Raw genomic sequence first — 26316 nt, 5'->3', positions numbered from 1 at the left:
ACACACCAGGGCCAAAGTCAAGTCATGTACACCATGTGTAATAAAGGTGCAAACAAACAGACAAACACACAATCACTCACCTCTGGCTGCATTATAGGCCTATACTGTTTATGCAGCTCTATAATGACTCTCAGACACACCAGGGCCAAAGTCAAGTCATGTACACCATGTGTAATAAAGGTGCAAACAAACAGACAAACACACAATCACTCACCTCTGGCTGCATTATAGGCCTATACTGTTTATGCAGCTCTATAATGACTCTCAGACACACCAGGGCCAAAGTCAAGTCATGTACACCATGTGTAATAAAGGTGCAAACAAACAGACAAACACACAATCACTCACCTCTGGCTGCATTATAGGCCTATACTGTTTATGCAGCTCTATAATGACTCTCAGACACACCAGGGCCAAAGTCAAGTCATGTACACCATGTGTAATAAAGGTGCAAACAGACAAACACACAATCACTCACCTCTGGCTGCATTATAGGCCTATACTGTTTATGCAGTTCTATAATGACTCTCAGACACACCAGGGCCAAAGTCAAGTCATGTACACCATGTGTAATAAAGGTGCAAACAGACAAACACACAATCACTCACCTCTGGCTGCATTATAGGCCTATACTGTTTATGCAGCTCTATAATGACTCTCAGACACACCAGAGCCAAAGTCAAGTCATGTACACCATGTGTAATAAAGGTGCAAACAAACAGACAAACACACAATCACTCACCTCTGGCTGCATTATAGGCCTATACTGTTTATGCAGTTCTATAATGACTCTCAGACACACCAGGGCCAAAGTCAAGTCATGTACACCATGTGTAATAAAGCGGCAAAGCAAACAAACAGACAAACACACAATCACTCACCTCTGGCTGCATTATAGGCCTATACTGTTTATGCAGCTCTATAATGACTCTCAGACACACCAGGGCCAAAGTCAAGTCATGTACACCATGTGTAATAAAGGTGCAAACAAACAGACAAACACACAATCACTCACCTCTGGCTGCATTATAGGCCTATACTGTTTATGCAGCTCTATAATGACTCTCAGACACACCAGGGCCAAAGTCAAGTCATGTACACCATGTGTAATAAAGGTGCAAACAAACAGACAAACACACAATCACTCACCTCTGGCTGCATTATAGGCCTATACTGTTTATGCAGTTCTATAATGACTCTCAGACACACCAGGGCCAAAGTCAAGTCATGTACACCATGTGTAATAAAGGTGCAAACAGACAAACACACAATCACTCACCTCTGGCTGCATTATAGGCCTATACTGTTTATGCAGTTCTATAATGACTCTCAGACACACCAGGGCCAAAGTCAAGTCATGTACACCATGTGTAATAAAGGTGCAAACAAACAGACAAACACACAATCACTCACCTCTGGCTGCATTATAGGCCTATACTGTTTATGCAGCTCTATAATGACTCTCAGACACACCAGGGCCAAAGTCAAGTCATGTACACCATGTGTAATAAAGCGGCAAACAAACAGACAAACACACAATCACTCACCTCTGGCTGCATTATAGGCCTATACTGTTTATGCAGTTCTATAATGACTCTCAGACACACCAGGGCCAAAGTCAAGTCATGTACACCATGTGTAATAAAGGTGCAAACAAACAGACAAACACACAATCACTCACCTCTGGCTGCATTATAGGCCTATACTGTTTATGCAGTTCTATAATGACTCTCAGACACACCAGGGCCAAAGTCAAGTCATGTACACCATGTGTAATAAAGGTGCAAACAAACAGACAAACACACAATCACTCACCTCTGGCTGCATTATAGGCCTATACTGTTTATGCAGCTCTATAATGACTCTCAGACACACCAGGGCCAAAGTCAAGTCATGTACACCATGTGTAATAAAGGTGCAAACAAACAGACAAACACACAATCACTCACCTCTGGCTGCATTATAGGCCTATACTGTTTATGCAGCTCTATAATGACTCTCAGACACACCAGGGCCAAAGTCAAGTCATGTACACCATGTGTAATAAAGGTGCAAACAAACAGACAAACACACAATCACTCACCTCTGGCTGCATTATAGGCCTATACTGTTTATGCAGTTCTATAATGACTCTCAGACACACCAGGGCCAAAGTCAAGTCATGTACACCATGTGTAATAAAGGTGCAAACAAACAGACAAACACACAATCACTCACCTCTGGCTGCATTATAGGCCTATACTGTTTATGCAGCTCTATAATGACTCTCAGACACACCAGGGCCAAAGTCAAGTCATGTACACCATGTGTAATAAAGCGGCAAACAAACAAACAAACACACAATCACTCACCTCTGGCTGCATTATAGGCCTATACTGTTTATGCAGTTCTATAATGACTCTCAGACACACCAGGGCCAAAGTCAAGTCATGTACACCATGTGTAATAAAGGTGCAAACAAACAGACAAACACACAATCACTCACCTCTGGCTGCATTATAGGCCTATACTGTTTATGCAGTTCTATAATGACTCTCAGACACACCAGGGCCAAAGTCAAGTCATGTACACCATGTGTAATAAAGGTGCAAACAAACAGACAAACACACAATCACTCACCTCTGGCTGCATTATAGGCCTATACTGTTTATGCAGTTCTATAATGACTCTCAGACACACCAGGGCCAAAGTCAAGTCATGTACACCATGTGTAATAAAGGTGCAAACAAACAGACAAACACACAATCACTCACCTCTGGCTGCATTATAGGCCTATACTGTTTATGCAGCTCTATAATGACTCTCAGACACACCAGGGCCAAAGTCAAGTCATGTACACCATGTGTAATAAAGGTGCAAACAAACAGACAAACACACAATCACTCACCTCTGGCTGCATTATAGGCCTATACTGTTTATGCAGTTCTATAATGACTCTCAGACACACCAGGGCCAAAGTCAAGTCATGTACACCATGTGTAATAAAGGTGCAAACAAACAGACAAACACACAATCACTCACCTCTGGCTGCATTATAGGCCTATACTGTTTATGCAGCTCTATAATGACTCTCAGACACACCAGGGCCAAAGTCAAGTCATGTACACCATGTGTAATAAAGGTGCAAACAAACAGACAAACACACAATCACTCACCTCTGGCTGCATTATAGGCCTATACTGTTTATGCAGTTCTATAATGACTCTCAGACACACCAGGGCCAAAGTCAAGTCATGTACACCATGTGTAATAAAGGTGCAAACAAACAGACAAACACACAATCACTCACCTCTGGCTGCATTATAGGCCTATACTGTTTATGCAGCTCTATAATGACTCTCAGACACACCAGGGCCAAAGTCAAGTCATGTACACCATGTGTAATAAAGGTGCAAACAAACAGACAAACACACAATCACTCACCTCTGGCTGCATTATAGGCCTATACTGTTTATGCAGCTCTATAATGACTCTCAGACACACCAGGGCCAAAGTCAAGTCATGTACACCATGTGTAATAAAGGTGCAAACAAACAGACAAACACACAATCACTCACCTCTGGCTGCATTATAGGCCTATACTGTTTATGCAGCTCTATAATGACTCTCAGACACACCAGGGCCAAAGTCAAGTCATGTACACCATGTGTAATAAAGGTGCAAACAAACAGACAAACACACAATCACTCACCTCTGGCTGCATTATAGGCCTATACTGTTTATGCAGCTCTATAATGACTCTCAGACACACCAGGGCCAAAGTCAAGTCATGTACACCATGTGTAATAAAGGTGCAAACAAACAGACAAACACACAATCACTCACCTCTGGCTGCATTATAGGCCTATACTGTTTATGCAGCTCTATAATGACTCTCAGACACACCAGGGCCAAAGTCAAGTCATGTACACCATGTGTAATAAAGGTGCAAACAAACAGACAAACACACAATCACTCACCTCTGGCTGCATTATAGGCCTATACTGTTTATGCAGTTCTATAATGACTCTCAGACACACCAGGGCCAAAGTCAAGTCATGTACACCATGTGTAATAAAGGTGCAAACAAACAGACAAACACACAATCACTCACCTCTGGCTGCATTATAGGCCTATACTGTTTATGCAGCTCTATAATGACTCTCAGACACACCAGGGCCAAAGTCAAGTCATGTACACCATGTGTAATAAAGGTGCAAACAAACAGACAAACACACAATCACTCACCTCTGGCTGCATTATAGGCCTATACTGTTTATGCAGTTCTATAATGACTCTCAGACACACCAGGGCCAAAGTCAAGTCATGTACACCATGTGTAATAAAGGTGCAAACAAACAGACAAACACACAATCACTCACCTCTGGCTGCATTATAGGCCTATACTGTTTATGCAGCTCTATAATGACTCTCAGACACACCAGGGCCAAAGTCAAGTCATGTACACCATGTGTAATAAAGGTGCAAACAAACAGACAAACACACAATCACTCACCTCTGGCTGCATTATAGGCCTATACTGTTTATGCAGCTCTATAATGACTCTCAGACACACCAGGGCCAAAGTCAAGTCATGTACACCATGTGTAATAAAGGTGCAAACAAACAGACAAACACACAATCACTCACCTCTGGCTGCATTATAGGCCTATACTGTTTATGCAGCTCTATAATGACTCTCAGACACACCAGGGCCAAAGTCAAGTCATGTACACCATGTGTAATAAAGGTGCAAACAAACAGACAAACACACAATCACTCACCTCTGGCTGCATTATAGGCCTATACTGTTTATGCAGCTCTATAATGACTCTCAGACACACCAGGGCCAAAGTCAAGTCATGTACACCATGTGTAATAAAGGTGCAAACAAACAGACAAACACACAATCACTCACCTCTGGCTGCATTATAGGCCTATACTGTTTATGCAGCTCTATAATGACTCTCAGACACACCAGGGCCAAAGTCAAGTCATGTACACCATGTGTAATAAAGGTGCAAACAAACAGACAAACACACAATCACTCACCTCTGGCTGCATTATAGGCCTATACTGTTTATGCAGCTCTATAATGACTCTCAGACACACCAGGGCCAAAGTCAAGTCATGTACACCATGTGTAATAAAGGTGCAAACAAACAGACAAACACACAATCACTCACCTCTGGCTGCATTATAGGCCTATACTGTTTATGCAGCTCTATAATGACTCTCAGACACACCAGGGCCAAAGTCAAGTCATGTACACCATGTGTAATAAAGGTGCAAACAAACAGACAAACACACAATCACTCACCTCTGGCTGCATTATAGGCCTATACTGTTTATGCAGTTCTATAATGACTCTCAGACACACCAGGGCCAAAGTCAAGTCATGTACACCATGTGTAATAAAGGTGCAAACAAACAGACAAACACACAATCACTCACCTCTGGCTGCATTATAGGCCTATACTGTTTATGCAGTTCTATAATGACTCTCAGACACACCAGGGCCAAAGTCAAGTCATGTACACCATGTGTAATAAAGGTGCAAACAAACAGACAAACACACAATCACTCACCTCTGGCTGCATTATAGGCCTATACTGCTTATGCAGTTCTATAATGACTCTCAGACACACCAGGGCCAAAGTCAAGTCATGTACACCATGTGTAATAAAGGTGCAAACAAACAGACAAACACACAATCACTCACCTCTGGCTGCATTATAGGCCTATACTGTTTATGCAGTTCTATAATGACTCTCAGACACACCAGGGCCAAAGTCAAGTCATGTACACCATGTGTAATAAAGGTGCAAACAAACAGACAAACACACAATCACTCACCTCTGGCTGCATTATAGGCCTATACTGTTTATGCAGTTCTATAATGACTCTCAGACACACCAGGGCCAAAGTCAAGTCATGTACACCATGTGTAATAAAGGTGCAAACAAACAGACAAACACACAATCACTCACCTCTGGCTGCATTATAGGCCTATACTGTTTATGCAGTTCTATAATGACTCTCAGACACACCAGGGCCAAAGTCAAGTCATGTACACCATGTGTAATAAAGGTGCAAACAAACAGACAAACACACAATCACTCACCTCTGGCTGCATTATAGGCCTATACTGTTTATGCAGTTCTATAATGACTCTCAGACACACCAGGGCCAAAGTCAAGTCATGTACACCATGTGTAATAAAGGTGCAAACAAACAGACAAACACACAATCACTCACCTCTGGCTGCATTATAGGCCTATACTGTTTATGCAGTTCTATAATGACTCTCAGACACACCAGGGCCAAAGTCAAGTCATGTACACCATGTGTAATAAAGGTGCAAACAAACAGACAAACACACAATCACTCACCTCTGGCTGCATTATAGGCCTATACTGTTTATGCAGCTCTATAATGACTCTCAGACACACCAGGGCCAAAGTCAAGTCATGTACACCATGTGTAATAAAGGTGCAAACAAACAGACAAACACACAATCACTCACCTCTGGCTGCATTATAGGCCTATACTGTTTATGCAGCTCTATAATGACTCTCAGACACACCAGGGCCAAAGTCAAGTCATGTACACCATGTGTAATAAAGGTGCAAACAAACAGACAAACACACAATCACTCACCTCTGGCTGCATTATAGGCCTATACTGTTTATGCAGCTCTATAATGACTCTCAGACACACCAGGGCCAAAGTCAAGTCATGTACACCATGTGTAATAAAGGTGCAAACAAACAGACAAACACACAATCACTCACCTCTGGCTGCATTATAGGCCTATACTGTTTATGCAGCTCTATAATGACTCTCAGACACACCAGGGCCAAAGTCAAGTCATGTACACCATGTGTAATAAAGGTGCAAACAAACAGACAAACACACAATCACTCACCTCTGGCTGCATTATAGGCCTATACTGTTTATGCAGCTCTATAATGACTCTCAGACACACCAGGGCCAAAGTCAAGTCATGTACACCATGTGTAATAAAGGTGCAAACAAACAGACAAACACACAATCACTCACCTCTGGCTGCATTATAGGCCTATACTGTTTATGCAGCTCTATAATGACTCTCAGACACACCAGGGCCAAAGTCAAGTCATGTACACCATGTGTAATAAAAGTGCAAACAAACAGACAAACACACAATCACTCACCTCTGGCTGCATTATAGGCCTATACTGTTTATGCAGCTCTATAATGACTCTCAGACACACCAGGGCCAAAGTCAAGTCATGTACACCATGTGTAATAAAGGTGCAAACAAACAGACAAACACACAATCACTCACCTCTGGCTGCATTATAGGCCTATACTGTTTATGCAGCTCTATAATGACTCTCAGACACACCAGGGCCAAAGTCAAGTCATGTACACCATGTGTAATAAAGGTGCAAACAAACAGACAAACACACAATCACTCACCTCTGGCTGCATTATAGGCCTATACTGTTTATGCAGCTCTATAATGACTCTCAGACACACCAGGGCCAAAGTCAAGTCATGTACACCATGTGTAATAAAGGTGCAAACAAACAGACAAACACACAATCACTCACCTCTGGCTGCATTATAGGCCTATACTGTTTATGCAGCTCTATAATGACTCTCAGACACACCAGGGCCAAAGTCAAGTCATGTACACCATGTGTAATAAAGGTGCAAACAAACAGACAAACACACAATCACTCACCTCTGGCTGCATTATAGGCCTATACTGTTTATGCAGCTCTATAATGACTCTCAGACACACCAGGGCCAAAGTCAAGTCATGTACACCATGTGTAATAAAGGTGCAAACAAACAGACAAACACACAATCACTCACCTCTGGCTGCATTATAGGCCTATACTGTTTATGCAGCTCTATAATGACTCTCAGACACACCAGGGCCAAAGTCAAGTCATGTACACCATGTGTAATAAAGGTGCAAACAAACAGACAAACACACAATCACTCACCTCTGGCTGCATTATAGGCCTATACTGTTTATGCAGCTCTATAATGACTCTCAGACACACCAGGGCCAAAGTCAAGTCATGTACACCATGTGTAATAAAGGTGCAAACAAACAGACAAACACACAATCACTCACCTCTGGCTGCATTATAGGCCTATACTGTTTATGCAGCTCTATAATGACTCTCAGACACACCAGGGCCAAAGTCAAGTCATGTACACCATGTGTAATAAAGGTGCAAACAAACAGACAAACACACAATCACTCACCTCTGGCTGCATTATAGGCCTATACTGTTTATGCAGTTCTATAATGACTCTCAGACACACCAGGGCCAAAGTCAAGTCATGTACACCATGTGTAATAAAGGTGCAAACAAACAGACAAACACACAATCACTCACCTCTGGCTGCATTATAGGCCTATACTGTTTATGCAGCTCTATAATGACTCTCAGACACACCAGGGCCAAAGTCAAGTCATGTACACCATGTGTAATAAAGGTGCAAACAAACAGACAAACACACAATCACTCACCTCTGGCTGCATTATAGGCCTATACTGTTTATGCAGCTCTATAATGACTCTCAGACACACCAGGGCCAAAGTCAAGTCATGTACACCATGTGTAATAAAGGTGCAAACAAACAGACAAACACACAATCACTCACCTCTGGCTGCATTATAGGCCTATACTGTTTATGCAGTTCTATAATGACTCTCAGACACACCAGGGCCAAAGTCAAGTCATGTACACCATGTGTAATAAAGGTGCAAACAAACAGACAAACACACAATCACTCACCTCTGGCTGCATTATAGGCCTATACTGTTTATGCAGTTCTATAATGACTCTCAGACACACCAGGGCCAAAGTCAAGTCATGTACACCATGTGTAATAAAGCTGCAAACAAACAGACAAACACACAATCACTCACCTCTGGCTGCATTATAGGCCTATACTGTTTATGCAGTTCTATAATGACTCTCAGACACACCAGGGCCAAAGTCAAGTCATGTACACCATGTGTAATAAAGGTGCAAACAAACAGACAAACACACAATCACTCACCTCTGGCTGCATTATAGGCCTATACTGTTTATGCAGCTCTATAATGACTCTCAGACACACCAGGGCCAAAGTCAAGTCATGTACACCATGTGTAATAAAGGTGCAAACAAACAGACAAACACACAATCACTCACCTCTGGCTGCATTATAGGCCTATACTGTTTATGCAGTTCTATAATGACTCTCAGACACACCAGGGCCAAAGTCAAGTCATGTACACCATGTGTAATAAAGGTGCAAACAAACAGACAAACACACAATCACTCACCTCTGGCTGCATTATAGGCCTATACTGTTTATGCAGCTCTATAATGACTCTCAGACACACCAGGGCCAAAGTCAAGTCATGTACACCATGTGTGTAATAAAGGTGCAAACAAACAGACAAACACACAATCACTCACCTCTGGCTGCATTATAGGCCTATACTGTTTATGCAGCTCTATAATGACTCTCAGACACACCAGGGCCAAAGTCAAGTCATGTACACCATGTGTAATAAAGGTGCAAACAAACAGACAAACACACAATCACTCACCTCTGGCTGCATTATAGGCCTATACTGTTTATGCAGCTCTATAATGACTCTCAGACACACCAGGGCCAAAGTCAAGTCATGTACACCATGTGTAATAAAGGTGCAAACAAACAGACAAACACACAATCACTCACCTCTGGCTGCATTATAGGCCTATACTGTTTATGCAGCTCTATAATGACTCTCAGACACACCAGGGCCAAAGTCAAGTCATGTACACCATGTGTAATAAAGGTGCAAACAAACAGACAAACACACAATCACTCACCTCTGGCTGCATTATAGGCCTATACTGTTTATGCAGCTCTATAATGACTCTCAGACACACCAGGGCCAAAGTCAAGTCATGTACACCATGTGTAATAAAGGTGCAAACAAACAGACAAACACACAATCACTCACCTCTGGCTGCATTATAGGCCTATACTGTTTATGCAGCTCTATAATGACTCTCAGACACACCAGGGCCAAAGTCAAGTCATGTACACCATGTGTAATAAAGGTGCAAACAAACAGACAAACACACAATCACTCACCTCTGGCTGCATTATAGGCCTATACTGTTTATGCAGCTCTATAATGACTCTCAGACACACCAGGGCCAAAGTCAAGTCATGTACACCATGTGTAATAAAGGTGCAAACAAACAGACAAACACACAATCACTCACCTCTGGCTGCATTATAGGCCTATACTGTTTATGCAGCTCTATAATGACTCTCAGACACACCAGGGCCAAAGTCAAGTCATGTACACCATGTGTAATAAAGGTGCAAACAAACAGACAAACACACAATCACTCACCTCTGGCTGCATTATAGCCTATACTGTTTATGCAGCTCTATAATGACTCTCAGACACACCAGGGCCAAAGTCAAGTCATGTACACCATGTGTAATAAAGGTGCAAACAAACAGACAAACACACAATCACTCACCTCTGGCTGCATTATAGGCCTATACTGTTTATGCAGCTCTATAATGACTCTCAGACACACCAGGGCCAAAGTCAAGTCATGTACACCATGTGTAATAAAGGTGCAAACAAACAGACAAACACACAATCACTCACCTCTGGCTGCATTATAGGCCTATACTGTTTATGCAGCTCTATAATGACTCTCAGACACACCAGGGCCAAAGTCAAGTCATGTACACCATGTGTAATAAAGGTGCAAACAAACAGACAAACACACAATCACTCACCTCTGGCTGCATTATAGGCCTATACTGTTTATGCAGCTCTATAATGACTCTCAGACACACCAGGGCCAAAGTCAAGTCATGTACACCATGTGTAATAAAGGTGCAAACAAACAGACAAACACACAATCACTCACCTCTGGCTGCATTATAGGCCTATACTGTTTATGCAGCTCTATAATGACTCTCAGACACACCAGGGCCAAAGTCAAGTCATGTACACCATGTGTAATAAAGGTGCAAACAAACAGACAAACACACAATCACTCACCTCTGGCTGCATTATAGGCCTATACTGTTTATGCAGCTCTATAATGACTCTCAGACACACCAGGGCCAAAGTCAAGTCATGTACACCATGTGTAATAAAGGTGCAAACAAACAGACAAACACACAATCACTCACCTCTGGCTGCATTATAGGCCTATACTGTTTATGCAGTTCTATAATGACTCTCAGACACACCAGGGCCAAAGTCAAGTCATGTACACCATGTGTAATAAAGGTGCAAACAAACAGACAAACACACAATCACTCACCTCTGGCTGCATTATAGGCCTATACTGTTTATGCAGCTCTATAATGACTCTCAGACACACCAGGGCCAAAGTCAAGTCATGTACACCATGTGTAATAAAGGTGCAAACAAACAGACAAACACACAATCACTCACCTCTGGCTGCATTATAGGCCTATACTGTTTATGCAGCTCTATAATGACTCTCAGACACACCAGGGCCAAAGTCAAGTCATGTACACCATGTGTAATAAAGGTGCAAACAAACAGACAAACACACAATCACTCACCTCTGGCTGCATTATAGGCCTATACTGTTTATGCAGCTCTATAATGACTCTCAGACACACCAGGGCCAAAGTCAAGTCATGTACACCATGTGTAATAAAGGTGCAAACAAACAGACAAACACACAATCACTCACCTCTGGCTGCATTATAGGCCTATACTGTTTATGCAGCTCTATAATGACTCTCAGACACACCAGGGCCAAAGTCAAGTCATGTACACCATGTGTAATAAAGGTGCAAACAAACAGACAAACACACAATCACTCACCTCTGGCTGCATTATAGGCCTATACTGTTTATGCAGTTCTATAATGACTCTCAGACACACCAGGGCCAAAGTCAAGTCATGTACACCATGTGTAATAAAGGTGCAAACAAACAGACAAACACACAATCACTCACCTCTGGCTGCATTATAGGCCTATACTGTTTATGCAGCTCTATAATGACTCTCAGACACACCAGGGCCAAAGTCAAGTCATGTACACCATGTGTAATAAAGGTGCAAACAAACAGACAAACACACAATCACTCACCTCTGGCTGCATTATAGGCCTATACTGTTTATGCAGCTCTATAATGACTCTCAGACACACCAGGGCCAAAGTCAAGTCATGTACACCATGTGTAATAAAGGTGCAAACAAACAGACAAACACACAATCACTCACCTCTGGCTGCATTATAGGCCTATACTGTTTATGCAGTTCTATAATGACTCTCAGACACACCAGGGCCAAAGTCAAGTCATGTACACCATGTGTAATAAAGGTGCAAACAAACAGACAAACACACAATCACTCACCTCTGGCTGCATTATAGGCCTATACTGTTTATGCAGCTCTATAATGACTCTCAGACACACCAGGGCCAAAGTCAAGTCATGTACACCATGTGTAATAAAGGTGCAAACAAACAGACAAACACACAATCACTCACCTCTGGCTGCATTATAGGCCTATACTGTTTATGCAGCTCTATAATGACTCTCAGACACACCAGGGCCAAAGTCAAGTCATGTACACCATGTGTAATAAAGGTGCAAACAAACAGACAAACACACAATCACTCACCTCTGGCTGCATTATAGGCCTATACTGTTTATGCAGTTCTATAATGACTCTCAGACACACCAGGGCCAAAGTCAAGTCATGTACACCATGTGTAATAAAGGTGCAAACAAACAGACAAACACACAATCACTCACCTCTGGCTGCATTATAGGCCTATACTGTTTATGCAGTTCTATAATGACTCTCAGACACACCAGGGCCAAAGTCAAGTCATGTACACCATGTGTAATAAAGGTGCAAACAAACAGACAAACACACAATCACTCACCTCTGGCTGCATTATAGGCCTATACTGTTTATGCAGTTCTATAATGACTCTCAGACACACCAGGGCCAAAGTCAAGTCATGTACACCATGTGTAATAAAGGTGCAAACAAACAGACAAACACACAATCACTCACCTCTGGCTGCATTATAGGCCTATACTGTTTATGCAGCTCTATAATGACTCTCAGACACACCAGGGCCAAAGTCAAGTCATGTACACCATGTGTAATAAAGGTGCAAACAAACAGACAAACACACAATCACTCACCTCTGGCTGCATTATAGGCCTATACTGTTTATGCAGTTCTATAATGACTCTCAGACACACCAGGGCCAAAGTCAAGTCATGTACACCATGTGTAATAAAGGTGCAAACAAACAGACAAACACACAATCACTCACCTCTGGCTGCATTATAGGCCTATACTGTTTATGCAGCTCTATAATGACTCTCAGACACACCAGGGCCAAAGTCAAGTCATGTACACCATGTGTAATAAAGCTGCAAACAAACAGACAAACACACAATCACTCACCTCTGGCTGCATTATAGGCCTATACTGTTTATGCAGTTCTATAATGACTCTCAGACACACCAGGGCCAAAGTCAAGTCATGTACACCATGTGTAATAAAGGTGCAAACAAACAGACAAACACACAATCACTCACCTCTGGCTGCATTATAGGCCTATACTGTTTATGCAGCTCTATAATGACTCTCAGACACACCAGGGCCAAAGTCAAGTCATGTACACCATGTGTAATAAAGGTGCAAACAAACAGACAAACACACAATCACTCACCTCTGGCTGCATTATAGGCCTATACTGTTTATGCAGCTCTATAATGACTCTCAGACACACCAGGGCCAAAGTCAAGTCATGTACACCATGTGTAATAAAGGTGCAAACAAACAGACAAACACACAATCACTCACCTCTGGCTGCATTATAGGCCTATACTGTTTATGCAGTTCTATAATGACTCTCAGACACACCAGGGCCAAAGTCAAGTCATGTACACCATGTGTAATAAAGGTGCAAACAAACAGACAAACACACAATCACTCACCTCTGGCTGCATTATAGGCCTATACTGTTTATGCAGCTCTATAATGACTCTCAGACACACCAGGGCCAAAGTCAAGTCATGTACACCATGTGTAATAAAGGTGCAAACAAACAGACAAACACACAATCACTCACCTCTGGCTGCATTATAGGCCTATACTGTTTATGCAGTTCTATAATGACTCTCAGACACACCAGGGCCAAAGTCAAGTCATGTACACCATGTGTAATAAAGGTGCAAACAAACAGACAAACACACAATCACTCACCTCTGGCTGCATTATAGGCCTATACTGTTTATGCAGCTCTATAATGACTCTCAGACACACCAGGGCCAAAGTCAAGTCATGTACACCATGTGTAATAAAGGTGCAAACAAACAGACAAACACACAATCACTCACCTCTGGCTGCATTATAGGCCTATACTGTTTATGCAGTTCTATAATGACTCTCAGACACACCAGGGCCAAAGTCAAGTCATGTACACCATGTGTAATAAAGGTGCAAACAAACAGACAAACACACAATCACTCACCTCTGGCTGCATTATAGGCCTATACTGTTTATGCAGCTCTATAATGACTCTCAGACACACCAGGGCCAAAGTCAAGTCATGTACACCATGTGTAATAAAGGTGCAAACAAACAGACAAACACACAATCACTCACCTCTGGCTGCATTATAGGCCTATACTGTTTATGCAGCTCTATAATGACTCTCAGACACACCAGGGCCAAAGTCAAGTCATGTACACCATGTGTAATAAAGGTGCAAACAAACAGACAAACACACAATCACTCACCTCTGGCTGCATTATAGGCCTATACTGTTTATGCAGTTCTATAATGACTCTCAGACACACCAGGGCCAAAGTCAAGTCATGTACACCATGTGTAATAAAGGTGCAAACAAACAGACAAACACACAATCACTCACCTCTGGCTGCATTATAGGCCTATACTGTTTATGCAGCTCTATAATGACTCTCAGACACACCAGGGCCAAAGTCAAGTCATGTACACCATGTGTAATAAAGGTGCAAACAAACAGACAAACACACAATCACTCACCTCTGGCTGCATTATAGGCCTATACTGTTTATGCAGTTCTATAATGACTCTCAGACACACCAGGGCCAAAGTCAAGTCATGTACACCATGTGTAATAAAGGTGCAAACAAACAGACAAACACACAATCACTCACCTCTGGCTGCATTATAGGCCTATACTGTTTATGCAGCTCTATAATGACTCTCAGACACACCAGGGCCAAAGTCAAGTCATGTACACCATGTGTAATAAAGGTGCAAACAAACAGACAAACACACAATCACTCACCTCTGGCTGCATTATAGGCCTATACTGTTTATGCAGCTCTATAATGACTCTCAGACACACCAGGGCCAAAGTCAAGTCATGTACACCATGTGTAATAAAGGTGCAAACAAACAGACAAACACACAATCACTCACCTCTGGCTGCATTATAGGCCTATACTGTTTATGCAGCTCTATAATGACTCTCAGACACACCAGGGCCAAAGTCAAGTCATGTACACCATGTGTAATAAAGGTGCAAACAAACAGACAAACACACAATCACTCACCTCTGGCTGCATTATAGGCCTATACTGTTTATGCAGCTCTATAATGACTCTCAGACACACCAGGGCCAAAGTCAAGTCATGTACACCATGTGTAATAAAGGTGCAAACAAACAGACAAACACACAATCACTCACCTCTGGCTGCATTATAGGCCTATACTGTTTATGCAGCTCTATAATGACTCTCAGACACACCAGGGCCAAAGTCAAGTCATGTACACCATGTGTAATAAAGGTGCAAACAAACAGACAAACACACAATCACTCACCTCTGGCTGCATTATAGGCCTATACTGTTTATGCAGCTCTATAATGACTCTCAGACACACCAGGGCCAAAGTCAAGTCATGTACACCATGTGTAATAAAGGTGCAAACAAACAGACAAACACACAATCACTCACCTCTGGCTGCATTATAGGCCTATACTGTTTATGCAGCTCTATAATGACTCTCAGACACACCAGGGCCAAAGTCAAGTCATGTACACCATGTGTAATAAAGGTGCAAACAAACAGACAAACACACAATCACTCACCTCTGGCTGCATTATAGGCCTATACTGTTTATGCAGCTCTATAATGACTCTCAGACACACCAGGGCCAAAGTCAAGTCATGTACACCATGTGTAATAAAGGTGCAAACAAACAGACAAACACACAATCACTCACCTCTGGCTGCATTATAGGCCTATACTGTTTATGCAGCTCTATAATGACTCTCAGACACACCAGGGCCAAAGTCAAGTCATGTACACCATGTGTAATAAAGGTGCAAACAAACAGACAAACACACAATCACTCACCTCTGGCTGCATTATAGGCCTATACTGTTTATGCAGCTCTATAATGACTCTCAGACACACCAGGGCCAAAGTCAAGTCATGTACACCATGTGTAATAAAGGTGCAAACAAACAGACAAACACACAATCACTCACCTCTGGCTGCATTATAGGCCTATACTGTTTATGCAGCTCTATAATGACTCTCAGACACACCAGGGCCAAAGTCAAGTCATGTACACCATGTGTAATAAAGGTGCAAACAAACAGACAAACACACAATCACTCACCTCTGGCTGCATTATAGGCCTATACTGTTTATGCAGCTCTATAATGACTCTCAGACACACCAGGGCCAAAGTCAAGTCATGTACACCATGTGTAATAAAGGTGCAAACAAACAGACAAACACACAATCACTCACCTCTGGCTGCATTATAGGCCTATACTGTTTATGCAGCTCTATAATGACTCTCAGACACACCAGGGCCAAAGTCAAGTCATGTACACCATGTGTAATAAAGGTGCAAACAAACAGACAAACACACAATCACTCACCTCTGGCTGCATTATAGGCCTATACTGTTTATGCAGCTCTATAATGACTCTCAGACACACCAGGGCCAAAGTCAAGTCATGTACACCATGTGTAATAAAGGTGCAAACAAACAGACAAACACACAATCACTCACCTCTGGCTGCATTATAGGCCTATACTGTTTATGCAGCTCTATAATGACTCTCAGACACACCAGGGCCAAAGTCAAGTCATGTACACCATGTGTAATAAAGGTGCAAACAAACAGACAAACACACAATCACTCACCTCTGGCTGCATTATAGGCCTATACTGTTTATGCAGCTCTATAATGACTCTCAGACACACCAGGGCCAAAGTCAAGTCATGTACACCAGAGTGCAAACAAACAGACAAACACACAATCACTCACCTCTGGCTGCATTATAGGCCTATACTGTTTATGCAGCTCTATAATGACTCTCAGACACACCAGGGCCAAAGTCAAGTCATGTACACCATGTGTAATAAAGGTGCAAACAAACAGACAAACACACAATCACTCACCTCTGGCTGCATTATAGGCCTATACTGTTTATGCAGTTCTATAATGACTCTCAGACACACCAGGGCCAAAGTCAAGTCATGTACACCATGTGTAATAAAGGTGCAAACAAACAGACAAACACACAATCACTCACCTCTGGCTGCATTATAGGCCTATACTGTTTATGCAGCTCTATAATGACTCTCAGACACACCAGGGCCAAAGTCAAGTCATGTACACCATGTGTAATAAAGGTGCAAACAAACAGACAAACACACAATCACTCACCTCTGGCTGCATTATAGGCCTATACTGTTTATGCAGCTCTATAATGACTCTCAGACACACCAGGGCCAAAGTCAAGTCATGTACACCATGTGTAATAAAGGTGCAAACAAACAGACAAACACACAATCACTCACCTCTGGCTGCATTATAGGCCTATACTGTTTATGCAGCTCTATAATGACTCTCAGACACACCAGGGCCAAAGTCAAGTCATGTACACCATGTGTAATAAAGGTGCAAACAAACAGACAAACACACAATCACTCACCTCTGGCTGCATTATAGGCCTATACTGTTTATGCAGCTCTATAATGACTCTCAGACACACCAGGGCCAAAGTCAAGTCATGTACACCATGTGTAATAAAGGTGCAAACAAACAGACAAACACACAATCACTCACCTCTGGCTGCATTATAGGCCTATACTGTTTATGCAGTTCTATAATGACTCTCAGACACACCAGGGCCAAAGTCAAGTCATGTACACCATGTGTAATAAAGGTGCAAACAAACAGACAAACACACAATCACTCACCTCTGGCTGCATTATAGGCCTATACTGTTTATGCAGTTCTATAATGACTCTCAGACACACCAGGGCCAAAGTCAAGTCATGTACACCATGTGTAATAAAGGTGCAAACAAACAGACAAACACACAATCACTCACCTCTGGCTGCATTATAGGCCTATACTGTTTATGCAGCTCTATAATGACTCTCAGACACACCAGGGCCAAAGTCAAGTCATGTACACCATGTGTAATAAAGGTGCAAACAAACAGACAAACACACAATCACTCACCTCTGGCTGCATTATAGGCCTATACTGTTTATGCAGCTCTATAATGACTCTCAGACACACCAGGGCCAAAGTCAAGTCATGTACACCATGTGTAATAAAGGTGCAAACAAACAGACAAACACACAATCACTCACCTCTGGCTGCATTATAGGCCTATACTGTTTATGCAGCTCTATAATGACTCTCAGACACACCAGGGCCAAAGTCAAGTCATGTACACCATGTGTAATAAAGGTGCAAACAAACAGACAAACACACAATCACTCACCTCTGGCTGCATTATAGGCCTATACTGTTTATGCAGCTCTATAATGACTCTCAGACACACCAGGGCCAAAGTCAAGTCATGTACACCATGTGTAATAAAGGTGCAAACAAACAGACAAACACACAATCACTCACCTCTGGCTGCATTATAGGCCTATACTGTTTATGCAGTTCTATAATGACTCTCAGACACACCAGGGCCAAAGTCAAGTCATGTACACCATGTGTAATAAAGGTGCAAACAAACAGACAAACACACAATCACTCACCTCTGGCTGCATTATAGGCCTATACTGTTTATGCAGTTCTATAATGACTCTCAGACACACCAGGGCCAAAGTCAAGTCATGTACACCATGTGTAATAAAGGTGCAAACAAACAGACAAACACACAATCACTCACCTCTGGCTGCATTATAGGCCTATACTGTTTATGCAGCTCTATAATGACTCTCAGACACACCAGGGCCAAAGTCAAGTCATGTACACCATGTGTAATAAAGGTGCAAACAAACAGACAAACACACAATCACTCACCTCTGGCTGCATTATAGGCCTATACTGTTTATGCAGCTCTATAATGACTCTCAGACACACCAGGGCCAAAGTCAAGTCATGTACACCATGTGTAATAAAGGTGCAAACAAACAGACAAACACACAATCACTCACCTCTGGCTGCATTATAGGCCTATACTGTTTATGCAGCTCTATAATGACTCTCAGACACACCAGGGCCAAAGTCAAGTCATGTACACCATGTGTAATAAAGGTGCAAACAAACAGACAAACACACAATCACTCACCTCTGGCTGCATTATAGGCCTATACTGCTTATGCAGCTCTATAATGACTCTCAGACACACCAGGGCCAAAGTCAAGTCATGTACACCATGTGTAATAAAGGTGCAAACAAACAGACAAACACACAATCACTCACCTCTGGCTGCATTATAGGCCTATACTGTTTATGCAGCTCTATAATGACTCTCAGACACACCAGGGCCAAAGTCAAGTCATGTACACCATGTGTAATAAAGGTGCAAACAAACAGACAAACACACAATCACTCACCTCTGGCTGCATTATAGGCCTATACTGTTTATGCAGCTCTATAATGACTCTCAGACACACCAGGGCCAAAGTCAAGTCATGTACACCATGTGTAATAAAGGTGCAAACAAACAGACAAACACACAATCACTCACCTCTGGCTGCATTATAGGCCTATACTGTTTATGCAGCTCTATAATGACTCTCAGACACACCAGGGCCAAAGTCAAGTCATGTACACCATGTGTAATAAAGGTGCAAACAAACAAACAAACACACAATCACTCACCTCTGGCTGCATTATAGGCCTATACTGTTTATGCAGCTCTATAATGACTCTCAGACACACCAGGGCCAAAGTCAAGTCATGTACACCATGTGTAATAAAGGTGCAAACAAACAGACAAACACACAATCACTCACCTCTGGCTGCATTATAGGCCTATACTGCTTATGCAGTTCTATAATGACTCTCAGACACACCAGGGCCAAAGTCAAGTCATGTACACCATGTGTAATAAAGGTGCAAACAAACAGACAAACACACAATCACTCACCTCTGGCTGCATTATAGGCCTATACTGTTTATGCAGCTCTATAATGACTCTCAGACACACCAGGGCCAAAGTCAAGTCATGTACACCATGTGTAATAAAGGTGCAAACAAACAGACAAACACACAATCACTCACCTCTGGCTGCATTATAGGCCTATACTGTTTATGCAGTTCTATAATGACTCTCAGACACACCAGGGCCAAAGTCAAGTCATGTACACCATGTGTAATAAAGCGGCAAACAAACAGACAAACACACAATCACTCACCTCTGGCTGCATTATAGGCCTATACTGCTTATGCAGTTCTATAATGACTCTCAGACACACCAGGGCCAAAGTCAAGTCATGTACACCATGTGTAATAAAGCGGCAGACAAACACACAATCACTCACCTCTGGCTGCATTATAGGCCTATACTGCTTATGCAGTTCTATAATGACTCTCAGACACACCAGGGCCAAAGTCAAGTCATGTACACCATGTGTAATAAAGCGGCAAACAAACAAACACACAATCACTCACCTCTGGCTGCATTATAGGCCTATACTGCTTATGCAGTTCTATAATGACTCTCAGACACACCAGGGCCAAAGTCAAGTCATGTACACCATGTGTAATAAAGCGGCAAACAAACAAACAAACACACAATCACTCACCTCTGGCTGCATTATAGGCCTATACTGCTTATGCAGCTCTATAATGACTCTTAGACACACCAAGACATTCTCCTCATTTTCCAGCTCCAGGAGAAAAAACATCAGCTCCAATATCTGCTGCACATATGGACGCAGGCATTCGTTGGTAGGCATACGATGCAGAAGCTCCAACAGCAGCTTTCGAAGATGCTGCAAAATGGAAAAAAAGTTTATTGGAACCATTACCCAAGTGTATGGGTGCTAGTTTGGAGCTGGCAGTCAGTTAGATAACTTGAGGTAAAATTTGTAATACTTGCGTGGTCTATGCTATGTGTCGGGCGTACATGAGTGCAAACATATAAGTGATAAAAAATCACACTGCTTGGACGCCCAACAGGCATTGATAATCGGCAAGTAGAAGGGGAGGGGACCTAGCCTCTTTTAAGCGATCAAGCATCACCATTTCGTACCAGGACCATGTAAGTATTAAACAATTCTCTTTAGATTTCACATCTGCCTGCCTGCCTTTTTGGATCTATAATTATTATTGGAAAATTAGGTATTAAAAATTTGTGAAGATAAAACGAGGCATGAAATAGCAAGTGTTTGAAGGGGTGCATTAGAATCTTGCCTAAATCATAGTATACTGCGCCAATAAAGTATCCTTACACTTGGAAAAATAATCACACTTTCAAAACTGAACAATATTGGGGTAAATTTGTTTTTTTAATAGATGCACTATCTAATTCTGCACATTATGACACCACATTGAATCCAATGTGACCTCAAGAACTAAAGTTACAAGCAATTGAATAGACGAAGGTCCAGTTTCAAAAGTGACAAACTGGCCTATACAAGGCGCAAAAAGATTCCAACAAGGGCAACAAAGAGACAACACAGTTTCTTCAATGAAGCGTTATTTAAAGCAGTTTTATTTCATTTTTACTTCTCTGTACTTTTCATAACTTGCATTTTATTTGTCAGCTCTTTTGTTTCAGTTTTCTTTTGTTCCTTTGGTTTTAAATTAAAGCCAATCGCATAAATTAGTCATTCACCACTCTCAAACCAGATGTCTAGTCTGTGGCGTTTTGAATAGGCCAGTTTGTCACTTTTAAAACTGGACCTTTGTCTAATAAAATGCTTGTAACTTTGCTTCTTGAAGTCACATTGGATTCAATGTGGTGTCATAATGTGCAGAATTAAAGAGTGCATCTATTAAAAAAACAAATTTACCCCAATATCGTTCAGTTTGGAAATTGTGATTATTTTTCCAACTGTAAGGATACTTTATTGGCGCAGTATATTTGCTGTGTGTTGAGCCTGCTCATGTTCATTAAATAACAACTAGAAACTAAAAGCAAACTGATGTACTTCCAAGCCCCAACAACTTAGGCTGAAAAATCAATGAAAATAAAAATTCCACTTAGCGCGCAGTCTGATTTTCTCAATAAAAAAAGTGCATACTGCATTGGACTTTCTTTTTCCATTTTCTTCAAACCTTTTGCCTATTCAGCGATTTGCTCATTCAGAAAATCATCTGCAACATGTATTTGAATGGGGCTTCAACTTAGTCAATACTGCAGTTTTTCTGGGCTTTTTTGCCAAAGTCTTCATTTCAAAGATACCTAATGACAATTTTAATGACTTATCATTCACTTGTAAGCAATTTATAAACAATTTATTCATATTTTACACTCATGCTGGGATCAGTGAATGGGCTTTAATAATAGGTCTTATAGAAAACAGAGTATACTGTACAAACCTGCATAGGAGATTCTGCAATATTCTGTGGTTTCTCCTCCTTGAGCACCTTGAGAAATAGAGGGATGCAATACTCCAAGAAGGCTGCATACTGAGGGTGAGCTATGATCACCTGCCAAGAGAAATTATAACAACTTTCTTAGTCACTGAATGCGGTTTTGTTTGTAGGCGCTGAATTTCATTGGTTTCTACTTGTCTATCACAGGGTACACTGCCATGTCTGTGTCGTTGGAGACAACGCTTGTTGAGGTGTGCACTAGCCGCCAGTATGTAGTGTTACAAGCATATTTAACATATTTTGTAATAATCTTGTCAACAACAGTTTTGTTTTTACTAAGTCCTGCCTGAAAGCACAGGTTTAAAACATTGTACATCAAGGTCTATTGTAAATTGAAGAGATATAAAAAAATATGATGTGACGCTGCAATTGCATTGTATTGGTATATCTGACAAACAAGAAGGAAAAAAAAGTGGCGAACATGAAAATCATGATTTTGAGACACAGAAAATAACTTTTTCAGTTGGAACGTTTAATTTGGGCAGTCGGATGAAGATTTAAGCAAACAATCTTTTTTTTTGCCTTACCTCGAAATTTTCACTGATCTCTTGTGCAGCCTTGAGACGAGCATCTTGCTCTGGAAAAAGAAGAAATATATCAAAGGAAAGATGACAATAAACAATGTAATATATCTTCAAGTTAAATGCATGTTAGTGTCTGTGTATGTGTGGGGGTGTGAATGTCAGATATGATACCAAACTATATAGAACCAGAGGTCATCATACTCAATCACCCTACCAAATTGCACCAGAACATTGTTGCTGGGACCAAACATGCTAATTGATTTTACTTGCTATAACTGAGTCATTAGGCTATTCCAGTTGAAATCCATACACCCCCTATGGGAGACATGACCTTAATCCCCCACACAAGGGGTGAATATCTACTTCAAACGGAGTCATCTAATCAGGTAATCCCATTTGGAATTCACACTCCCTATGTGGAGGATTAGGGTCATGTCTTCCATAGGGATGTATGGATTCTAACTGGAATAGCCTGATCCATTTCCAAGCAGTCAGATCTTTTCAGCTATGATTTCATCACCCTGGATTTAAGCAGGCCCCATGTTGGCATCTCATTAAATGGCAAAACTGATGACAGGATGATTAATTCTCCTTCGGAACGACCGGTAAAACAAACAAACAAACAATTAAGCCAATGATGCCAACATGGAGAACTGCCACAATCACTAGGTTCTCGCTTCAAAAAATCATCATTCTGCTTTAAAAGTTAACGTTTGAGAAGTCAATTGACATTTTTCTTCTTGGGTATAATGGGCTATTCCAGAAATTAATGGCACCCCCCTCCTAAAGAAGATATAAGTTTGTACCATACATTTTTGGGAATTCCCAGACCAAACTTTTATCAAAAAAAAAAAAAAAAATGGGAATTCCCATTCTGACAATAAAATGATTAAAAAATTGGGAATTCCCTGTGTGAAGACAGGCAAATTTTTGCAAAAATATTTGGGAATTCCCAAGCCCAAAATTAAAAGGTGTCTTTTTCTTGAGAATTTCCATGTCTTCTTTAGGGTTGTGAAAATAATGACCATTTTTTTTTGGGCGGGGGGGATTTCCAGAGTAACAAATGGTGAAAAATTTTGGGAATCCCATGTCTTCTTTAGGGGGTGCCTTTAATTTCTGGAATAGCCCAATGGCTGCAAACTCCTCTTACAGGATTGCACATTGTAAACTACATGGATTTACCTAGACTAGGCATTATTTTTTGAAGCCTCTCTGCCCCCACACAAATTTTTCTTCTTGAGAACTGCACATTGTAAACTACATGTACAGGGTGAGTAAAAAAAAGCGCAATAGAGAAAAGAATCCATTTTTACTTATGAACCGAGTTGAACTTTTTAGTTTTGAAAACATTTTATATATAGTATATCCATCATTGACCTTGTGTGTAAAAATTAAGGAATTAGCATTTACCGTTTTGTTTTTATAGCACATTTTATAGCGCTACCCAATTTTAATGTTTGTCCAAGAGACATCTAAAATTTGAATGTCAGCCCACTCTGTGTAAGGTAGATTTGGAACAACTGCCATTTTCTTACATGTAACTTCATTGTCATTAAAATAAAATGGAGCACCCAAAGTGTTATTGCCCTTGGTCTTGTTTAAGGAGAAGAAACATTATTTGTTGTTATTTTCATTTTACCTTTACTTTAAAGATGTTTATTCTCTATCAAAAACATACAAATTTCCAGGCGGGTTTTTCAAATGTCAAAATGAAATGCGCGCAAATTGAAATGGAGTGAATTACAAAATATCCAGTAAATTGGACATTTTGGGATTTAAAAAAACTGAGTTGGAGTCGAGTGAGGTATGAAGGACTTAAAGTAATGTTAGAAAGTTTGTTTGAACAGAAAAAAATAAAATAAAATAAAATAACGCAAAATCAACCTTATTTAAGTTAAAGTCAGTTTCAGAATCAGATACCGTAAAACCTCGTCTATAAGCATATAGAATGCTTCTGATGAAAGCTAAATTAATCCAGGTGCCATTATGGAGTTTGAGTGAATAAATGACACATCCGAGCATATACGAACAAGTATTATTGTAAGACCAATCTTTTGTATTGACATATTTACGCTAGTTTCGTGTGAACTTAGCTTTCATCAACAACACTACATGTATATATGCTTGTAGACGGGGTTTTACGGTATGGTGCCTTTACCGCGCACTGTGTGCTCTCATTCAAAATACATGGTACCTCGTGGACAAATAACGAAATTGGGTATCGCAACAAAAGGACTCATCAAAATTAAGCGGTAGTTGCGATTCACTTTATATTTTCACAGAAGGTGGCCATTGAGTGTAGCATTTATAGAATCTTTCAATATTGGGAAAGTTCGATTTGGTTCTTACATAAATATCGATTCTTTGCTCTATTCCAGTTTTTTTTTACTCACCCTGTATTTACCTACATTGTACACTAGGCTTTATTTTTGAAGCCTCTCTGCCCACCACCAATTTTTTTTTGAAAATTACAAAAAAATATTTATCAACAAATCAGAATTTGGACAAAACTTGAGGGCGTCCTCCTCAGCAAATATTACAATATAAATTTCTTACCATTTGTCCGTTCAGCCAAGATGGCTACATTATTGCGATATTTCTGCATGACTGGGATGGTAGTTTCTCCTGTCCCGGTGGGAATCATTTTTACTCCTTAGCCATGAGATGGTGTCTCCTAAAACATATGAAGAAATTACAAGCTGTTATTAAAACTACATGGTAAGGGAGGGCTCCGACTCGTAATCGGAAGGTTGCGGGTTCGAACCCCGGTGACACCGTCGTGTAGTGCCCTTGAGTATAAAGGTACTTTATCTCGATTACTCCTCTCCACCCAGGTGTATAAATGGGTACCAGCATTCTTTAATTCTGGGAAAGTAACAGACTTGCTGTGGAGGTGTAGCGATC

The 26316-nt window shown here is 41.2% G+C and overlaps 1 protein-coding gene across 1 annotated transcript in view; it reads right to left on the bottom strand.

The window, feature by feature from the left end:
• The window catches only part of LOC140162614 (transformation/transcription domain-associated protein-like), a 162624-nt gene extending 136540 nt beyond the window's left edge, over positions 1–26084 (bottom strand). The window contains 4 exon segments of the mRNA XM_072185881.1: positions 21091–21279; positions 22832–22942; positions 23416–23465; positions 25969–26084. Of these exon segments, the coding sequence (XP_072041982.1) occupies positions 21091–21279; positions 22832–22942; positions 23416–23465; positions 25969–26056 (438 nt within the window). The 5' untranslated portion in view covers positions 26057–26084.
• Positions 26085–26316: the final 232 nt, after the last annotated feature.

Source organism: Amphiura filiformis, chromosome 10, assembly GCF_039555335.1.
Source record: "Amphiura filiformis chromosome 10, Afil_fr2py, whole genome shotgun sequence".
In the NCBI taxonomy this organism is placed as follows: domain Eukaryota; kingdom Metazoa; phylum Echinodermata; class Ophiuroidea; order Amphilepidida; family Amphiuridae; genus Amphiura; species Amphiura filiformis.
Note: the sequence above shows the minus strand (reverse complement) of the source record. Positions and strands in the feature narration are given on the sequence as shown.